At 42.8% G+C, this 17655-nt stretch overlaps 1 protein-coding gene across 2 annotated transcripts in view; it reads right to left on the bottom strand.

Annotated features, from left to right (window-relative positions):
* FBXL5 (F-box and leucine rich repeat protein 5) overlaps positions 1 to 14247 on the bottom strand; it is a 48129-nt gene extending 33882 nt beyond the window's left edge. The window contains exons 1-2 of one of the 2 annotated variants that reach the window (XM_053901675.1): positions 14101 to 14247; positions 3421 to 3636 (exon numbers count right to left, since the gene is read on the bottom strand). In XM_053901675.1, the coding sequence (XP_053757650.1) occupies positions 3421 to 3555 (135 nt within the window). In that variant the 5' untranslated portion in view covers positions 3556 to 3636; positions 14101 to 14247. Of the gene's footprint in view, positions 1 to 3420; positions 3637 to 13772; positions 13956 to 14100 lie in introns of those variants that run through there. The other variant, XM_019453671.2, reaches the window with a different exon arrangement.
* Between the last annotated feature and the right edge of the window lie 3408 nt (positions 14248 to 17655).

The following is a 17655-nucleotide window of genomic DNA, read 5'->3' as shown; positions in this document are numbered from 1 at the left end:
GGGTGGCTCAGTTGGTTAAGTCTCCAACTTCAGCTCGGGTCATGATCTCATGGTTCATGGGTTTGAGCCCAACATCGGGCTCTATGCTGATAGCTCAGAGCCCAGAGCCTGCTTTGGATTCTGTGTCTCCCTCTCTCTCTGCCCCCGCCCACCCCCTCATGCTTTGTCTCTCTCTTCCTTCAAAAAAAATAAACACTAAAAAAACAAAATTTTATGGGGCACCTGGGTGGCTCAGTCAGTTGGGCAGCTGACTTCGGTTCAGGTCATGATCTTGTGGTCTCTGAGTTCAAGCCCTGCATCGGGCTCCATGCTGACAGCTTGGAGCCTGGAGCCTGTTTCGAGCCTGGGGCCTGCTCTGAATTCTGTGTCTCGCTCCCTCTCTGCCCCTTCCCCATTCCCACTCTGTCTCTCTTTCAAAAATGAATAAATGTTAAAAAAAATTTTTTTTAATAAAAAAACAAAACTTTAAAATGTCATAAAGTCTAAAAATAGCAAGTATTTGCTCAAAACTTCTATTGACTTCTAATGTCTACATTTATATAATCTCTATGTTTCTTTTCCTAATCTATGTCTGAGCAGTTCATAAGAGCCTACTGGACTGTATCACCAGAGTCCCTTCAAACTCATCTGGGGCACCCTCCACTACACGATCTACAACACCTGTTATGTTATGCTGACGGAAGACCATATCTACTTCAAAAAGTCAGGTTATCAATGTACTTCTAAGGGTAAGAGGCTCCCAACATTGTTTAGTAAATCACTCTAATTCTGGACAATAGCTAAAAAGTTCTTTCTCACATGAACTCAGATCTCATCTCCCTGTAACATCTAACACTTCTACATCAGCCCTATCAACTTAAAACATGCAGAATTTTACAGGGGTACCTGGGTAGCTCAGTCGGTTAAGCGTCTGACTTTGGCTCAGGTCATGATCTCACAGCTCGTGGGTTCGAGCCCCGTATCAGGCTTTGTGCTGACCACTCAGAGCCTGGAGCCTGCTTCAGATTCTGTGTGTGTCTCTCTCTCTGCCCCTACCCTGCTCATGCTCTGCGTATCTCTCTCTCTCTCTCTCAAAAACAAATAAACACGTAGGGGTGCCTGGGTGGCTCAGTCGGTTGGGCATCCAACTTCAGCTCAGGTCATGATCTCACGGTCCGTGAGTTCAAGCCCTGCGTCGGGCTCTGTGCTAACGGCTCAGAGCCTGGAGCCTGCTTCAGATTCTGTGTCTCCCTCTCTCTCTCTGCCCCTCCCCTGCTCATGCTCTGTCTTTGTCTCAAAAATAAATAAAAACATTAAAAATTTTTTTTTCTAAAAATGAAACTGTATATATGTGGGAATAGGGGCTCCCAGGTGACTCAGGTTGAGAGGCCAACTCTTGATTTCAGCTCAGATCATGATCCCAGGGTTACAGGTTTGAGCCCTGTGTCAGGGGCTCCATGCTGAGCTTGGAGCTTGCTTAAAACATATTCTCCCTCTCCCTCTCTCCCTCTCTCCCTCTCTCCCTCTCTCTCTCTGTCTCCCTATGCCCCTCTCCCCTGCTCACACACACACTCTCTCTCTCTAAAATTAAAAAATTAAAATTTAAAATCTAAGTAATAAAATGTGGGAATATTTTATTCCTGATGAGTGTTTTGTAGTCTCCTCCTTTTTGTACTAATTTATTCAAATGCTTCCCAATATTCCATCCAATGTCCTAATCTCTAAAGATTTTACGTATTTTTCCTAAGCATGCCCAAGTGGCTTCCATTTCCACTTCACATGCTAATAATTATCAAATCTGCTTATCTAAATCAAATTACTCTTCTGTCCCCGAATCCCATCTATACCTCTTCCTATTAATAAGTGCCCACCTGGATTGCAAAAGCAGTTAAAACCCAACGTGTCCAAAATGGATCTTTTTATTCCCCAAGCCTCTTCTATATTCCCTATAAAGTCAGACTCAATCCTCATTCTTACTTCTTTCTCCTTCTCCTTTCCCTTTTCCTTTGTACGTAAGCACTACATTCTATCAATTTTATGTCCTATGTTAATTCTCAGGTCTGTCTTCTTCCCTCTATCTCCTCTAGCCACTACTTTAGTTCAGATCGTAATCATTTTATTGAACAAGCAATACATGAACATGACACAAAACTGAAAGAGTACAAAAGAGTATTCAATAAAAAGTAAACCTCCCTTCCATCACTACCCAGTACCCCACCCTCACCCCATCACCCACCTCTCCACCAAGGAGTTACGGTGTCTTCTTCTAGACACTACTACAGTATTTTTTAGAATGGTCTTGGTCTTTCTACTTCAGTCTTTTCTTTCCCTTCAACCCATCCTCCTCCCTGCTGCACAACAGTCTTTCTAGAACGCAAGTCTGTAAGTGAAAGGTGTGTGGTTGTTTGACAGAGTTGCAACTTAAATCTATGCTTCACCAAGCCAGAGGGAGATAAAAGATAAAACTTCACATTTCCACAATATGCAAACATAAGTAAAAGGAAAATCGTTCTATATCATTATCCTAAACTATACTCAAATAGGTCTAATTTTATGTCATACAATTACAAATTGTCCCATTTAACCATCCCTGCACCCTAAAATATGGAAAAAGGGAATATAGTAAATGTTATAGCTAACATTCAATTTTTAAATAAAAAATTTTTTAAATAAAAATTTACAAATTTTTATAAATTAATAATTTTTTAATAAATTTTTTTAAAAGTATTCATTCATTGTAGTAACAATCTCACCTTCAGTCACCAGTAACTGCATTCATTATAGCTTTCTTCTAAGAGTTGAGCAAATGTTACCAGAAAGTAAAAATTTTGTGGTAATTAAAATTTCAACGTACAAAAACAACTTTAAGACCTGTGGAGTAGCATTCACTATAAATTTTATATACAGTAATAAAGAGGTAACTAACAAAGATTCTCGTCAACCTGATAGACTCAGACTCCTTTGAGCCCTCTTCTCAACTAGGCCTCAACCTTGAACTCTGTCCTTGGCCCACTTAGTCTAGTTTTAGCAAAAGTCATTCTGAGTCAGTTTAGCAAAAATCCCTCTACCCTTGACATTGATCATAGTCAGTATCTATCCATCCTCAATATCTCACCACCCTGATCTGCCTTCAGTAAAAATCCTCTTGAGTCAGTCTACCATTGATGTTTCTTCTTAGAAATTTTCCTGACCCCTGCTCTGTTCCTTGGCTATAAATCCTTAGATATCCTATTCACAATTGAGCCCAATCTCTCTCCCCTACTGCAAAACCCCAATGAAGTAATCCCTTGAATAAAGTCTTCCTTACTGTCTTTAACAGTGTGAGAATATTTTTTTTCTGTAACATAACATCATTTACTATAAAATGCTAATAGGTTTTGCTAATGACATACTAGTAAGGACACAAGTTTTGACAGTTAAATACTCATTTTTGCAACTCACCTTAACATTCTTCAGTCCCTTTTCAAAGAGGCTAAGCATCTCAGAGAGTTTATTGTCAGAATGTACATTATAAATGGTCTGGCTGCGTTGTTGAAGCAAACCGATAATGTATTCATTTTCGATCTGCTCATGCATTTTGAACTCCTTAAAAGTAGCATACAAAGACTGCAGAAGAGCACGGAAATCATTGTTGTTGGAAAAGTTCGTTTTAGAAAGCTGAAGAAACATTTTAAAAAGAAAGGCATAATAAATATATGTAAATATACATATATATGAAATAAAAAATATTCAAATACACTCCTATTTAGTTTTGTACACAGCAAAATACCTCCCTTACACTTATTTGTTCAAGCACACATAAAGGAAATTCATAAATTGACAAATTATAATGGTATAATAAAAAGTACACTAGGGTCAGAAAGAAAATGGTCTACATTCTGAAGAGCTTGATGATACAGGAAACTGATTCATGAACCAAAAAATCACATAGCTTCTTTAAATAAAAGGGATTGGACCAGACTCCCTCCAAACCTAAGATTCTGTTATTCTACACATATACTAAATACAGATACTCCATAAAGCTATATGAAATTTTTAAATAGTTGTGTTAGGATAATATAAGTACTTTTTTCTTTGTTCAAAATGTTCTTTATGCTATTATACTACTTTTACAATGTAAAAGTTTAAAAATACTCTATTATAGTTTGTTTAAACTTTAATATCAAGATGAGTCTGATCTGTTCCAGAAATAATTATAAAATATTGAGCTATCAGAATATTATTAGGGGCGCACCTGGGTGGCTCAGTCGGTTAAGTGTCCGACTCTTGACGTCAGCTCGTGATTTCACAGTCTGGTTTGTGGGATCGAGCCCTGCATCAGGCTCTGCGCTAACAGCATGGAACCTGCTTGGGACTCTCTCTCTCTCTCCCCCCTCCTCTCCCCTGCTCCTGTTTGCTCTCTCCCTCCCTCAAAATAAATAAATAAACTTAAAAAATAATTAGATGATTTTAGGGGAACTAGTTTTTGTTTTTTAAGAAAAACAGAATAAACACTTAGCAGCTCAGATAAGAAATCATGTATTTTTCTGAGGTAAAGGCACTGCAACGGTACAACATGGAAACCTAGCACATCATGGCACGAGAAAGTAAATGCACTTGAAGGAAAGGCACAAATCAATCACAAAATAAAGAAGTATATACACTGCCATTTTCTTTAATTCTACTATTCAACCAAAGAAAATAACTATTCAGAAGTAATTTTAATTTTTCACACTGAATGGCAAATTAAATTCTCGTGTTTAAATGTATAATCTTATCAAGAAACCTGATTCAAATTAAAGTTCAAAATAATATACAAACCCTCCATTGCCATATTAAATCTACTTCCTATTGTATCAACTCTAGTTTCAAAGTCCAGTTTTAAGAGGGAAAACCTGATTAGGTTAAAAACACAGACAGTGAATGGAGGGGAAGAAGCTACTGACACCACACTTCCTAGACTTGGTTGGTCAAGTCTGACCCAGTATTCCTAAAATGGAGCAGACCCTAAGCTGTCTCAATTGCCTGTCCTCAACAGGAGTAGTAGGCTTATGACAAAGCACCAGAAAAGATGGTAAACACCTAAAGTAGAACTATTCCACTACACATAGTAGAATTAACTAAGTAGCTTATGTAAAACTTATGCGTATTAGGTATTAAGTCATTTATAGGAAACCACAACAGAGTCTCTAGGGATCAAATCCTAGTTCTACCATTTATTTAAATGTGTAACCCTGGGTAAGTTACTTTACTCCTTTCAATGTCTTAGTTTCTTCTTGATGTTAAATGAGAATAACAACATCTGTAGTTCACATGGTGGCTATGAAATTAAAATGAATTGGTGCTTAATAAATGCTAGCTCTAGTCATTTTGAAAATTAATCATTCGCTTTTATAAATTCATGCACTTTTTTTTTTTCTCAATTCAAATAGTTAATGGGCAGCTATTAAGAGCTAGGCATTGTTCCTGTACTGGAGATAGGAACATCATGAACAAAATAGACATCTCCGCCTTTATGGAGCTTCTAGTCTGGTGAAAGGAAATAACATAAGGAACAGTAGCCACAATAAGTGAGTAAATTATCGAGAAACTTTTTCTGGTAAGGGCCAGATAATAAATATTTTAGGTTCTACAGGACATACTCTATAGCAACTATTTAATTTAGCTGCCGTAGCATTAAAGCAGTCATACGAATGAATGTGGCTATGTTCCAATAAAACTTTATTTATGGATGGAGAAATCTGAATCTCATATAATTTTCACATGTCAAAATATTATTCTTTTGATTTTCTCCAACTGTTTAAAAATGTAAAAACCATTCGTAGCTCCTGAGTCACACAAAAACAAGAGGCAGAACAGATCTGGTTATACTAATGTTGATTTTATCCTAAGAAATGCTACACAAGATCACAACAAAATTCACCAGTGGCTAGTCTTAGCAAATACTATCATGGGTCATTTAAAAAAATTAAAATTAGGGGCACCAGGGTGGCTCAGTCACTTGAGTGTCCGACTTCAGCTCAGGTCACGCTCTCACGGTTCATGAGTTCGAGCCCCACATCAGGCTCTGTGCTGACAGTTCAGAGCCTGGATGGAGCCTGCTTCGGATTCTGTGTCTCCCTCTCTCTCCGCCCCACCCCTGCTTGTGCTCTGCCTCTGTCTTTCAAAAATGAGTAAACATAAAAAATGTTTTTTAATTAAAAATAAGTCTTAGAAATAACAGATAAATCTTAAAACATACTATTGCTATACAATTTTTAAGAAACAAAAACCAAAGCATGGCAAAAAAATAAATAATGCCCTCACATGACTTAAGGAAAATAACATCTTAAAAGACATGCAGGAAATTCTGCATACATTCTCACTGGACTATTAGGAAATCTTTCAGATTTAATAACAAGCTAAAATAAAAACCAGGTCCACACTACAGACCGAGAACCCAATGAGATCCATGAAAGGACTCTACATGAGTCATAGAGTCAATCCAGCTTAGTGGCTGCAAGTGCGAGTCTGGAGCCAGACTGCTAAGAAAGGAATCTATCTCTGCCACAAGTCACTAAATGGCTCTCTACCTCAGTTTCTTCATCTGTAACATAAGGCTAATAATATTAACTACCTCATAGAGCCCTTGTTATAATTTAATAATACATCCAAAGAACACAAAATTAATATAAATAAGCCCTGCTTGGGTTTTTCTGTTATTTTTATAGTTAGCCCAAATAAAGCTATCATTAGAAGTCCTTATGCTACCCAAATCACTTCATTTCCACTTGAAATGAGCAATTGTTTTAGCCTGGTACTAAAGTCCGTAAATTTTGCAGCTAAAAAGATAACCAGAATGCATACAATTTGACTTTTAAAAAATCGGTTTACAGGAATTTTTAAAATTTAGCTTGCCTCTGCAAAGTTACTCAAACACACAAACTTGATTGAGACAAAAAACCTAGATACTAGTAATATCTGGGACATATTGAGGCCTATGATGCACTATATACTAAGTGCTGTTTGTTTGTTTAATGTTTACGTATTTATTTTAAGAGAGCTGCCAGCACAGAGCCCAATGCAGGACTCGAACCCACAAACCATGGTATCATGCCCTAAGCCGAAACCAAGAGCTGGACACTTAACTGACTGAGACACTCAGGTGCCCCTAAAGTAAGTATTTTTAGATAAAGTAGGTATTATAATTCCCATTTTATAGATGAAAACCCTGAGGCTCAGAAAAAACAACTTGCCCAAAACGATACAACTAGTAGACAACAAAACAGAGATCAAACCTCTATGATTCTAAATCTTATGTTCTTTCTGCAACATAGAATATCGGTTCCAATCATAACCGATTGTTTGTTTCCACATCCAACAAAGAGAGTGAACTGTCAGAACCTTGCTCTAAAGCAATAGTTCTCACCAAAGGTCAATTCTACCCTCCAGGAACTAATGTGCAAGGACATTTTTGGTTGTTAACCACTGCAGAAGTGCTACTGACACCTAGTGGGTAAAAAGCCAGGGATCCAGCTAAACATCCTACAAAACACAGGCAGTCACAAGAAAGAATCATCTAGCCCAAAGTGTCAACAGTGCTGTGGTTGAGAAATGCTACTCTAAAGAAGTGTTTTTCAAACACATTTAACCATGACCTTTAGTCTGAAATACAGTGCAACCTAGACACACACACATCACAAACACTTCAAACAAATTTCAGGAAACAATTATTTCCCTCTCTACCCTGTGATATACTCCAATATATACTTTTCCATTTCATTTTTTAAAGTCTGTTTGTATCCCATGAAACTGATTCCATGACCCACTAATGGACTATAGAACACACTAGGAAAAACACTGCTACAATAGGATAGAAAATTTCCTAAATGACCTATAAACTTGTATACCTTGATGCCTGGCAAACTCAACACCATAAACCTATACAGAACAGGATACACATAGTCAACAAATAGTAACAACCCAGTAACATGGTATCTCTCATATTTAAAAGGATTTGTAACTGGCTTTCTGTCTCAGACACTCTACAACCTAAAATCTTAAAACCTGGCTTCAAACGGACTCAAAAAGTTGTGTCACTTAAAGACTAGATTAAGTTCAAACATACATATATACATATATATATATGTATATATATATATATATATATATATAATAGTATAATAAAAACCCAAACGTTATTGCTTCAAATAAATTTTTACTTTTTATCTACTCAGCCAGACAATGCTATGATTCAATCAATGGAGATTTATACTCAATTAAAAAAACCTTAATAACTATCTTATGGACTAACTGTATGAAAAAAACTATGGCCCACAGGTGAAATATTTGCAGAAAATCATGTAACAGGTAATAAGTAACAAAATCAATAAGGTAATACAAAAAAATGTGGGCTTCAGAAGGGGGGAAAAATCCTATGATTAAAATTCTGTCTCTCCTAATTACTAGTTGAGTGGGTTGGGTAAATTACTAAACTAAGTCTGTTTCCTCATCTTTAAATAACAGATAATACCTGTATCACGAGGCTCTTGTAAGGATTAAAAGAAATAATGTATGCATGTAGTAAGAACTCATTAAATTCCCCTTTCCTCCACTTTCTAGTTCTCAATTCAATATTCCCTCTAATAAACCAATCTCCCCAATACCAATCAGTAACAGCTTTTACAGGTATGCAGAGAAAAACAAAGAAACTAAATTCTTCATAAAGCTACATCCAATTTTTTAAAATGATCTATTCAAGGGGCGCCTGGGTGGCTCAGTGGGTTGAGCATCCAACTTCGGCTCAGGTCATGATCTCACTCAGTCTGTGAGTTCGAGCCCCGCGTCAGGCTCTGTGCTGACGGCTCAGAGCCTGGAGCCTGCTTCCGATTCTGTGTCTCCCTCTCTCTCTGTCCCTCCCCTGCTTGTGCAAACTTTCTCTCAAAAATAAATAAATAAACATTTAAAAATAAAATAAAATAATCTATTCAAGTTAGTAGCTTATTTCCCTCTTAGGGCTTCAGTTACAAAATGTCCTTTGTTTATAAATTGATAAAGTAAATAGCACTTTTAATATCCTTACCCGAAAAACCTGGGCACTCCATAAAGCCCCCACCACTTGAATCTTCTATAACTGGCTTATGTGTAAGTCTGGGAATCTCTGTATCATGCACATCCTTAGAACCACCACCTACTTTGTTCTCAGCACTCAGTTCAAAGAGACTTAGGCCACTCCTGACACTTTAATGCACAGCGGACCATATACTTCCCTTGGCTCCCACTGCACCACATCTGGATTTCCACCTTAGCACAAATGTTAGATAGTAAACTCCTTAAGAACAGGAATCACACCTTGTATCACCAATGCAAGCTACTGACACAACACAGGGCCAACACACAGTAGAGACTCCAGACTTACTGGCAGAATTAATGTTAAATTTTGAGGACTAGAGGAAAGACTGAGGGATCGGAGTAAACTGGAAAAAGGATGTCATCCAATGAAACGTTCGCTAAAATCCTCCCAATTTGGAAGACGAGTGAATTAGCAAAAAAGATTTCATAACAGACTGTTACCCAAAAAGATTTTTCAGAAACTACTATGGTTTCATACAAATTAAATCATGATATAAATAGAAATCATGATCCTGGGGCACCTAGGTGCCGCAGCTGGTTAAGCCTCCGACTCCCGATCTCAGCTCAGGCCATGATCTCATTGTTCGTGGGTTCAGCGGGGAGTCTGTTTGGAAAGCTCTCTCCCTCTCTCTCTGCCCCTACCCAACTCATGTTCTTTAGCTCGCTCTCTGTCAAAATAAACACACTTAAAAACAATTAAATTTAAAAAAAGAAAAGAAAAGAAATCATGATCCTGACTTGGGTTTCCATCTAGATCTGTAACTAACTGCTCATGTGAACTGGGTCTAGCTAATCTAGGCCTACAAGTCCCCAGCTATAAAATAGGAATAACCCTTCCTTTACTTACTTCAAAGGACTATTGTCCAGGTAACAGTGAAAAAAACTTTCCATAAAACCTTATATAAATTTAAGAGGAAATCCAAGAGCAAAGAATTAAATTAGGTATTACACAGCAATATTTAAAATGGCCTATAACTTCAGAGTAAGTTATTCTAAGTAAACTATAGTCTAAGTATATAAATGATTGAGTTGATGCCAATAAATACACAGATGCTTCTAAAGTACATTGTACTTGAAAAGTTTGATACTGGAAATAAAACTGACTTCTTTTATAATCACTGTGCATTCAGAATCAACATTAGAATACAGTGAAATAATATATCTTGTACCTTTTTAGTTTGAGTACAAAAACTAGTTCTCATTTTGTAAAGTTTTACTGCTGGCTATTTGAATATCCCTGGTCTTTACCACCAAACAATGGTGAAGGCAAAACTTGAGATGATAAATGAATAAATAAAAAAAAAAAAAAACAAATTAGGGGCACCTGGGTGGCTCAGTCGGTTAGGCATCCAACTTCGGCTCAGGCCATGATCTCGCAGTCCGTGAGTTCGAGCCCCGCATCGGGCTCTGTGCTGACAGCTCAGAGCCTGGAGCCTGTTTCGGATTCTGTGTCTCCCTCTCTCTCTGCCCCTCCCTCACTTGCACTCTGTCTCTATCTCTCAAAAATAAATAAACATTTAAAAAAATTTTTTTTCTTAAATTAGTCCTTTAAGATTATTCATCCATCATAAAACACTTATCTCTCCACCCTGGCTCCCAAAGGACATCGTAGGAGATTTCCACTAGCTATTAGTATCAAGAAGAAATCTGGATATAGAATTCCTATAGTTTTTTTCTCCCTAAATCACCTTGATCTCTGATCCACAGTTTGGAAAACTGGACTTTTAATCTCCTTGATGAATATCTACAACAATCTCATTAACTACATCTAATTAAGAATTAGTGATAATTTTGACTTATGCTATGTCAAATTGAAAATGCTTTCTTAATTACTGCAAAAGGAAACATTTAAGTACTGAAAAGAATCTCATTTGACTCGGGTATTTTTTGTTAATGAATTTACTTATTTTGAGAGAGACAGACAGAGAGAGGTGGAGCAGGGGAGGGGGAGGGGCAGGAGAGAGGGAGAGAGAGAATCCCAAGCAGGCTCCGTGCCTTCAGCCCCAAGCCCGACACAGGGTTCCAACTCATATACAGTGAGATCATGACCTGAGCTGAAACCAAGAGTCAGGCGCTCAACAGATTGGGCCACCCAGGCGCCCCATACCCAAGTATTGGTTTTTAAAATGGCACTGTAAGGGGCGCCTGGATGGCTCAGTCGGTTAAGCATCCGACTTTGGCTCAGGTCATGATCTTGTGGTCTGTGAGTTCAAGCCCTGAGTCAGGCTCCGTGTTAACGGCTCAGAGCCCAGAGCCTGCTTCAGATTCTGGGTCTCCCTCTGTCTGTGCCCCTTCCCTGCTTGCACTCTGTCTCTCTCTCTGTCAAAAATAAATAGATTTAAAAAAAAATTTTTTGGGGGGCGCCTGGGTGGCGCAGTCGGTTAAGCGTCCGACTTCAGCCAGGTCACGATCTCGCGGTCCGTGAGTTCGAGCCCCGCGTCAGGCTCTGGGCTGATGGCTCGGAGCCTGGAGCCTGTTTCCGATTCTGTGTCTCCCTCTCTCTCTGCCCCTCCCCCGTTCATGCTCTGTCTCTCTCTGTCCCAAAAATAAATAAAAAACGTTGAAAAAAAAAATTAAAAAAAAAAAAAAATTTTTTTTAATGACACTGTATATGGGACGCCTGGGTGGCTCAGTGGGTTAAGGGTCCGACTTTGGCTCAGGTCATGATCTCTGTGAGTTCCAGCCCCGCGTTGGGCTCTGTGCTGACAGCTCAGACCCGGCCCGCTTTGGATTCTGGGTCTCCCTCTCTCTCTGCCCCTCCCCTGCTCACGCTCTCTCAAAATAATAAACAAACATTTAAAAAAGAATTTTTTTTAATGGCACTGTATAAGGCTGGTTAGTCTATCATGTAACTAAGTAAAACTGTGACTCTTAACTACCACGGGAAAGTCACAACCGCCTCGCGAAAACCACAAACACGCTGGGAAAGGGTACACATGCACAAAAATTTCCGTAACAATTTCAAGCCATCTCCAGGCTGGCCTGCAGAGAAGACCTCATATTCCTGAAGTCCTCACCAACTTTCCCTTTTCAATTTTGAGAAAGTAAAAAAAAACAAAAAAACAAAAAAAACTCCCTTTTTTTTTTTTTTTTTAAATTTCCTGCAATTCGTGACCACCGTAGGAATAACTAAGTTGAAAGCCCAGAGGAGGTAAAAACACTGCAGCGATCTAACTGAAACACTTCAGGGTCGGGCAGCCTAATGGATGGCTTACCCGCTCCTTTCGCTTCTTCTGGGTAAACGGTTCTCACCCTTGGCTGCACGGGAGCTGGACTCACCGGGGGAGCGTCAAATTGTTCATACTTGATGCCAGGGTCACTCCCGAATTTTCAGTGCTTTGGGCACTGAATTTGGACTTTTAACAGCCTTGGGGGGCGGGGGGGGGGGGGGGATTCTAATCAGCTACCAAGGTTGAGAAGCACTGTCCTGGCCCGTCCTGTTTAAGCCTATACCCGAATCGGGTTATTTTTTTAATTTCCAAAATGGAAGGAGGAAAAGGGTGGTTGTGAGTGCGTTTTTAATCGCTGGTTTTTAACGTGGCTTCGCCCTGAGCCCTCTGGGCATCCTCCAACCACCTCACTGGGCTCTCAGAACCCCTCTTTTCCCTCAACAGGGCTTTTGCTTAGTGCTGTGGAAGTTCTGAAAATTCACAAAAGCTGACTTCTGGGCTTCAGCAAGAGTTGTTGAAATGCTTTTCATCTGGTTCATTTCTACACGAAAACGGGCCTGCCCGAAGTTTCCAGCACCTATGTGGACATAGGTGGCCCTTCTTTCCCCCAACGGAACACTGACAAAAATGTGGGCGCTTGATACTGCTTTAAAATCCCTAGCAGAAGGCCCTGAGCCATCTCCAGAAAAGTGCTTTTTCAGCTAATGCTGCACCAATCAAGAGTCCAAAAAGGTTCGCACAGTTAAACCAACTTTTTCCGAGGCCCGTTTCACTGGAGCCCACGTAAAGAATTCCAACAGAGAGTAGCGGTCGTATCACACGATCCACGCCGAGGAAATGCTCCAGGACAATAAAAGTTGCAAGGAGAAAAAGAACTCTAAACCAAGAGCGAAGCGTCTCCCCATCCTAGACCAGGAAACCTGGGGTTTCTCCCAAATCAAGCCGGGGAACAGCCGGGGGGCGTAAGATGAGCAGGGGGGTGGCTGGGAGAAGCTGCCCCTCGAGCCAGGAAGCGAGCGAGAGGTTCGGAAGGATGGATGGGTGGCGTCTGCAAACAGACCCGGGGGCCCCCAAACCGGCCGGGAGCAGGATGAGGGGCGGCGGCGATGGGGGCGGCGGGGGACAGCTGCAGAAACGGCCGGCCCCGGGCGGACAGGAAGCCCAGCGCAGGTGGCCGGCCCGGGGTCCCCGCAGGTCGGTGGGGCGCGGAGGGGCCCCTCTCCCCAAGGGGGCGGGGGCGGGAGGCTCGGCACGGCCGCAGGCAGCGGGCCCGCCCGGCCAGGGGTACGCAGCCAGGCAGCGGCCGCGCCGCGGGCCCCGAGGGCACGTCCGAGGCCGCCGGCCGGGCGGGGGCGCGGGCTCCCCGCCGAGGGTGCGGGGGAGCGAGCGCGGCGCTGACAGCTGCGCAGGCGGCAAGCCGCGCGGCGCGGCCCCGGGGGCCACGGGCGCGGCGCAGGCCAGGCCGCCCGGGGACCGGCCCGCTCCTCCTCGCGGCCCGCGCTGCCCGGGGCAAGAGACCCCGCACACCGTTACCTTGTCGCAGTAGAGCCCCACCAGCTGCTTCATCCGCCAGTGCGGGGCGGTGAAGACGTCCACTTCTTCGGGGAAGGGCGCCATCGCCACTGCCTCAGCCTCTGCCTCAGCAGCCGCGGCCGCCGCCTCTCCATAGACACCCTCGCCGCGGGGCAGAGGCGGCGCGCCCCCCTGCGCATGCGCCCGCCCCGTCGGCGCGCGCGCCCGGCCTACTCGGCCGGCCGGGACGCGGGGACGCGCGGGCCGCCGCCATGCGGTCCCCGAGGCCCACGTGACCAGGCGCGCGGCGGCGGCGGCGGCGGCGGCGGCGGCTGGAGCTCTCTCTTACCTGCTGGGTTCTTTTCGTGCTTGTGTCCTTCGCTTGCTGAGGAGAGAAACCCAAGTCTTTACCCTATTTGTTTCGCAACATTAAAACACATTATCCGAAGGCAGGGGGTGTCGTCTTGGAGGCCCTCTCAGCGCTGCCGCTACGCCCACCAGGCCTTGAGGCCGAGGCCGCCGAGCACAATGGCCGCGCTCGGGCCGGGAGCTGTGCTTGGGCGCCGCGGGCCGTGACGCCCATTCGCCCGAGTGGCTGTTCTGGGCGCCACTGGGCCCTCCTAGTCCGCCCTTTGCCTCCCTGCCATGCCCAGGTGGCGGGCTCGACCTCCCTGCCCGCTGGTCAAAGGCCCCGGCTAATGGGTGGCCCAGGACCGGGGTTCCAAGAACTTAGGACCCACAGGGAAACGGTGCCGCGTGAACCGACTGGACACTGGCCGCCCCTCCGCTCGGGGCGGGCGCCCAGCCTGGGTCTGGGGGCAGGGCGGCATCTCCTCCCCAGCAGGCCGGAGGGGGAGGGCAGCGTGGAATTCTGGCGCCTCCAAGGAAGGAAAAATGTCCCTTGGGAATTAGGGAGGCTGGAATGTACCTCAAGCACAGAAACACCAGGTCAGGGGTGTCAGGAAGGGCGGGGGGGGGGGGGGGGGGAGGGGGGAGGGGCTAATGATCACGGAAGGTTAGTGCGGGGAAAGAACCTTGGTACACATCCCTCCATTTTAAGTCGAGATTCAGGGAGAAAGGAGACCAGCAAGGTCACTGCCGAGAGGTCAGTCTCTTCCCCACAGGTCACGTGCCCCCGCCCCCTCCAGACCTCAAGGAAACCTAGGGAGACCCTGTTACGGGTTCCGCTAATCATGATCAAACCTCGACTGGTTGGTTGGTGGACTAATCGACACACAGAGAAACGGGAGAAAACAGGGAAGGCTGAGAACCTGAAAGTGTTATTTGCTTAATGACTATAAACTGTGGGAAGGCAAGAAACAGATAGGATCTGTTCATCCTTTATCTCCCCATTATCTGTCACAGTTCCATGACAACACAGGGGTTTGATGAATATTCAATAAATGATGGATAGAAGGTGAGAAAGAATCTTGCAATAGGGCGCATCTGTTTATTTCTCATCTTACTATGTGCCCTTTATGGACGGGAAGTATGAGCAGCGGTTAAAAGCACAGACTGGAGATAAAGTAAGATTCCTGGTTTTGCCAGATACTGCTTGTATGACTTTGAGTAAGCTACATGAGGTCTTTGTGCCTCAGTTTCCTCTTCTAGAAAATAGGGACAAAACTATGGACTAAATGCTTGTGTTCTCAAGTTCATATGTTGACCCCTTGCTTCACCCTGTGATTGTATTAGGAGGTGGGCCTTTGGAAGGTAATCAGGATTAGATGAAGTCATGAACATTAGGTCGTGACTGATTGTTGCCCTTGCAAGAGTCACTAGAGAGCTTGCTTCCTATGCCATGGGATAGAAGCGGAAATTGGCAGTTCACAACCAGGAAAAGGATTCTTACCACGCTGGCATCCTGATCTTGGACTTCCAACCTCTAGAACCATGAGAAATAAATTGCAGTTGTTTATAAACCATCCAGTCTGTGGTATCTTCGTTAGAGCTAAGACAAATACCTCCTCATGTCACTGTTAGGAGAATTAAGAGAGTTCATATATTTGACCTGCTTATGTTAGCACCTGGCACATAGTAAATACTGCCTGTAAGCTATTATTATTAAAACAGCTTTGTGAGGTAGTCCTGTAGGAAACTAAGTCCTGAAGACACTCTGGTAATTGCCTAACATCCCACAAATTAGTAACCGAATAATCTGGCCATATGAATCTAGGTCCAGTAACACCCTCCCAGGCACTGTGTTAGTTGTGTGGGGTACGGAGATATGGTTTATGCACAGTCTGTACTAAAGAAACAAGAATAACACTTAAATAATAGAACATAGATAGGGCCCTTAATATTTCTATCATCCTCTTCCCCTTTCCCCTTCTTTCTTTTAAAATTTTTTTTAATGTTTATTCATTTTGAGAGACAGAGACAGAGCATGAGCAGGGAAGGGGCAGAGAGAGAGGGAGACACAGAATCCGAAGCAGGCTGCAGGCTCCAAGCTATTAGCATAGAGCTCAACTCGGGGCTCGAACTCATCAACTTCAAGATTATGACCTGAGCCGAAGTCAGGCACTCAACCGAATGAGCCACCCAGGTGCCCCTCCCCTCCTTTCTTTTAAACTCTGCTCTTTCACCAGGGCTTTGCTTCTATGTTTTTTAATATCCCCCAGAAGACATTGTCTCATTTCCCCTCTATTTCTTTACTTCGTTCGGATCTTTCCCCCCAGCTGTCTTGAAATGTAGAATTAGGTGAACCAGTTATATGGAGAAATGAGTTCCAAGAGAACATGCATTTTGTTTTATGCTCAGCGCTTAGAACAATGCCTATCATACGTTACTACTTAATATTTGTGGAAAAAAGAAAGAAAGAATAGAGGCACCTGGCCAGCTCGGTAGGTAGAGTGTGCAACTCTTGATCTCGGGGTTGTAGGTTCAAGACCCAGGCTGGGTGTAGAAATTACCTAAAAATAAAAGTCTTTAAAAAAAAAAGAAGGAATGAGGGAAATTCTGTAATTTCCTCATTTTAACTGACTTTTACTACACCATATTCTATTTCTCAATACTTGTTTGTATCTGTGTTGTTCACCTGTGTATCCCCAGAAGCAAGCACATTAAATAAGTGTTTAACAACAACAACAAATCCTTCCACACACAGTTTTGCTGTAACCCAGAATTTGAAGCTCTGTAGTCAGCTCAACCATAATAACAGCCACTTTGGACTCTGGCCATTTCAGGGAATTTGTTCAAGATGACAAAATGAAAGAAATAAAGTGATAAAAAAATAAATAAGTCCTGTGGATCATTCTTCCCCTTGAAAGAAGCTGTTAACATTAGCTCTATATGCTGAGTAATGTGGCAATTAATCACCTGCTATATCCAGAATAAATGATTGATTTACATTAAACTTTAGCCCCAGAAAGAAGACATTGATCAGCGTAGTCTCATTATGGGTCGCTGCAGCTACAGCAGATCAGGAACTGTTATGGAGGCCAAGCTTGTCAGTGAAACCACCTCTCTCTGATTTCTTCTCCTATATGACAGAGAAGGAACTCTAACAGACCATCTAGCTATCGGCTACCTCAAGGAGACTGGATAGACATGTGAACAGAGCACTGAAAATCCACATCGCTTAGTGCCTGGTGTATTGAGGGTTCCTTCTTTCCTGCTCTCATTGTCTCTGAAAAACTGCATGACACGGCGGGGGGAGGGGGGGGGGGTGCATGACACGGGGGGGGGGGGGGGGGGGCGGGGAAGATGCCAAATCATTCCATGGGGGACCTAAAAATATGATGGTAGGCCTCTTGGCTAGTATTTTCCAACCCTAGTTTGGAGGGCCCTGGAAAGGCTTAGTGGTCAAGGAAAGTCAAATCTAAGGCATTTAACTCTGTTTATCTGAGTGACACAGCACTTTCCCCAACAGGGGGTGAGTTGTGAAAACAAGCGATGGAAGAAT

The sequence above is a fragment of the Panthera pardus genome, unplaced genomic scaffold, assembly GCF_024362965.1.
Source record: "Panthera pardus isolate Hobbes unplaced genomic scaffold, ASM2436296v1 HiC_scaffold_13, whole genome shotgun sequence".
Taxonomy (NCBI): domain Eukaryota; kingdom Metazoa; phylum Chordata; class Mammalia; order Carnivora; family Felidae; genus Panthera; species Panthera pardus.
The sequence above is the reverse complement of the archived record's forward strand: the minus strand, read 5'-3'. Positions and strand labels throughout refer to the sequence as shown.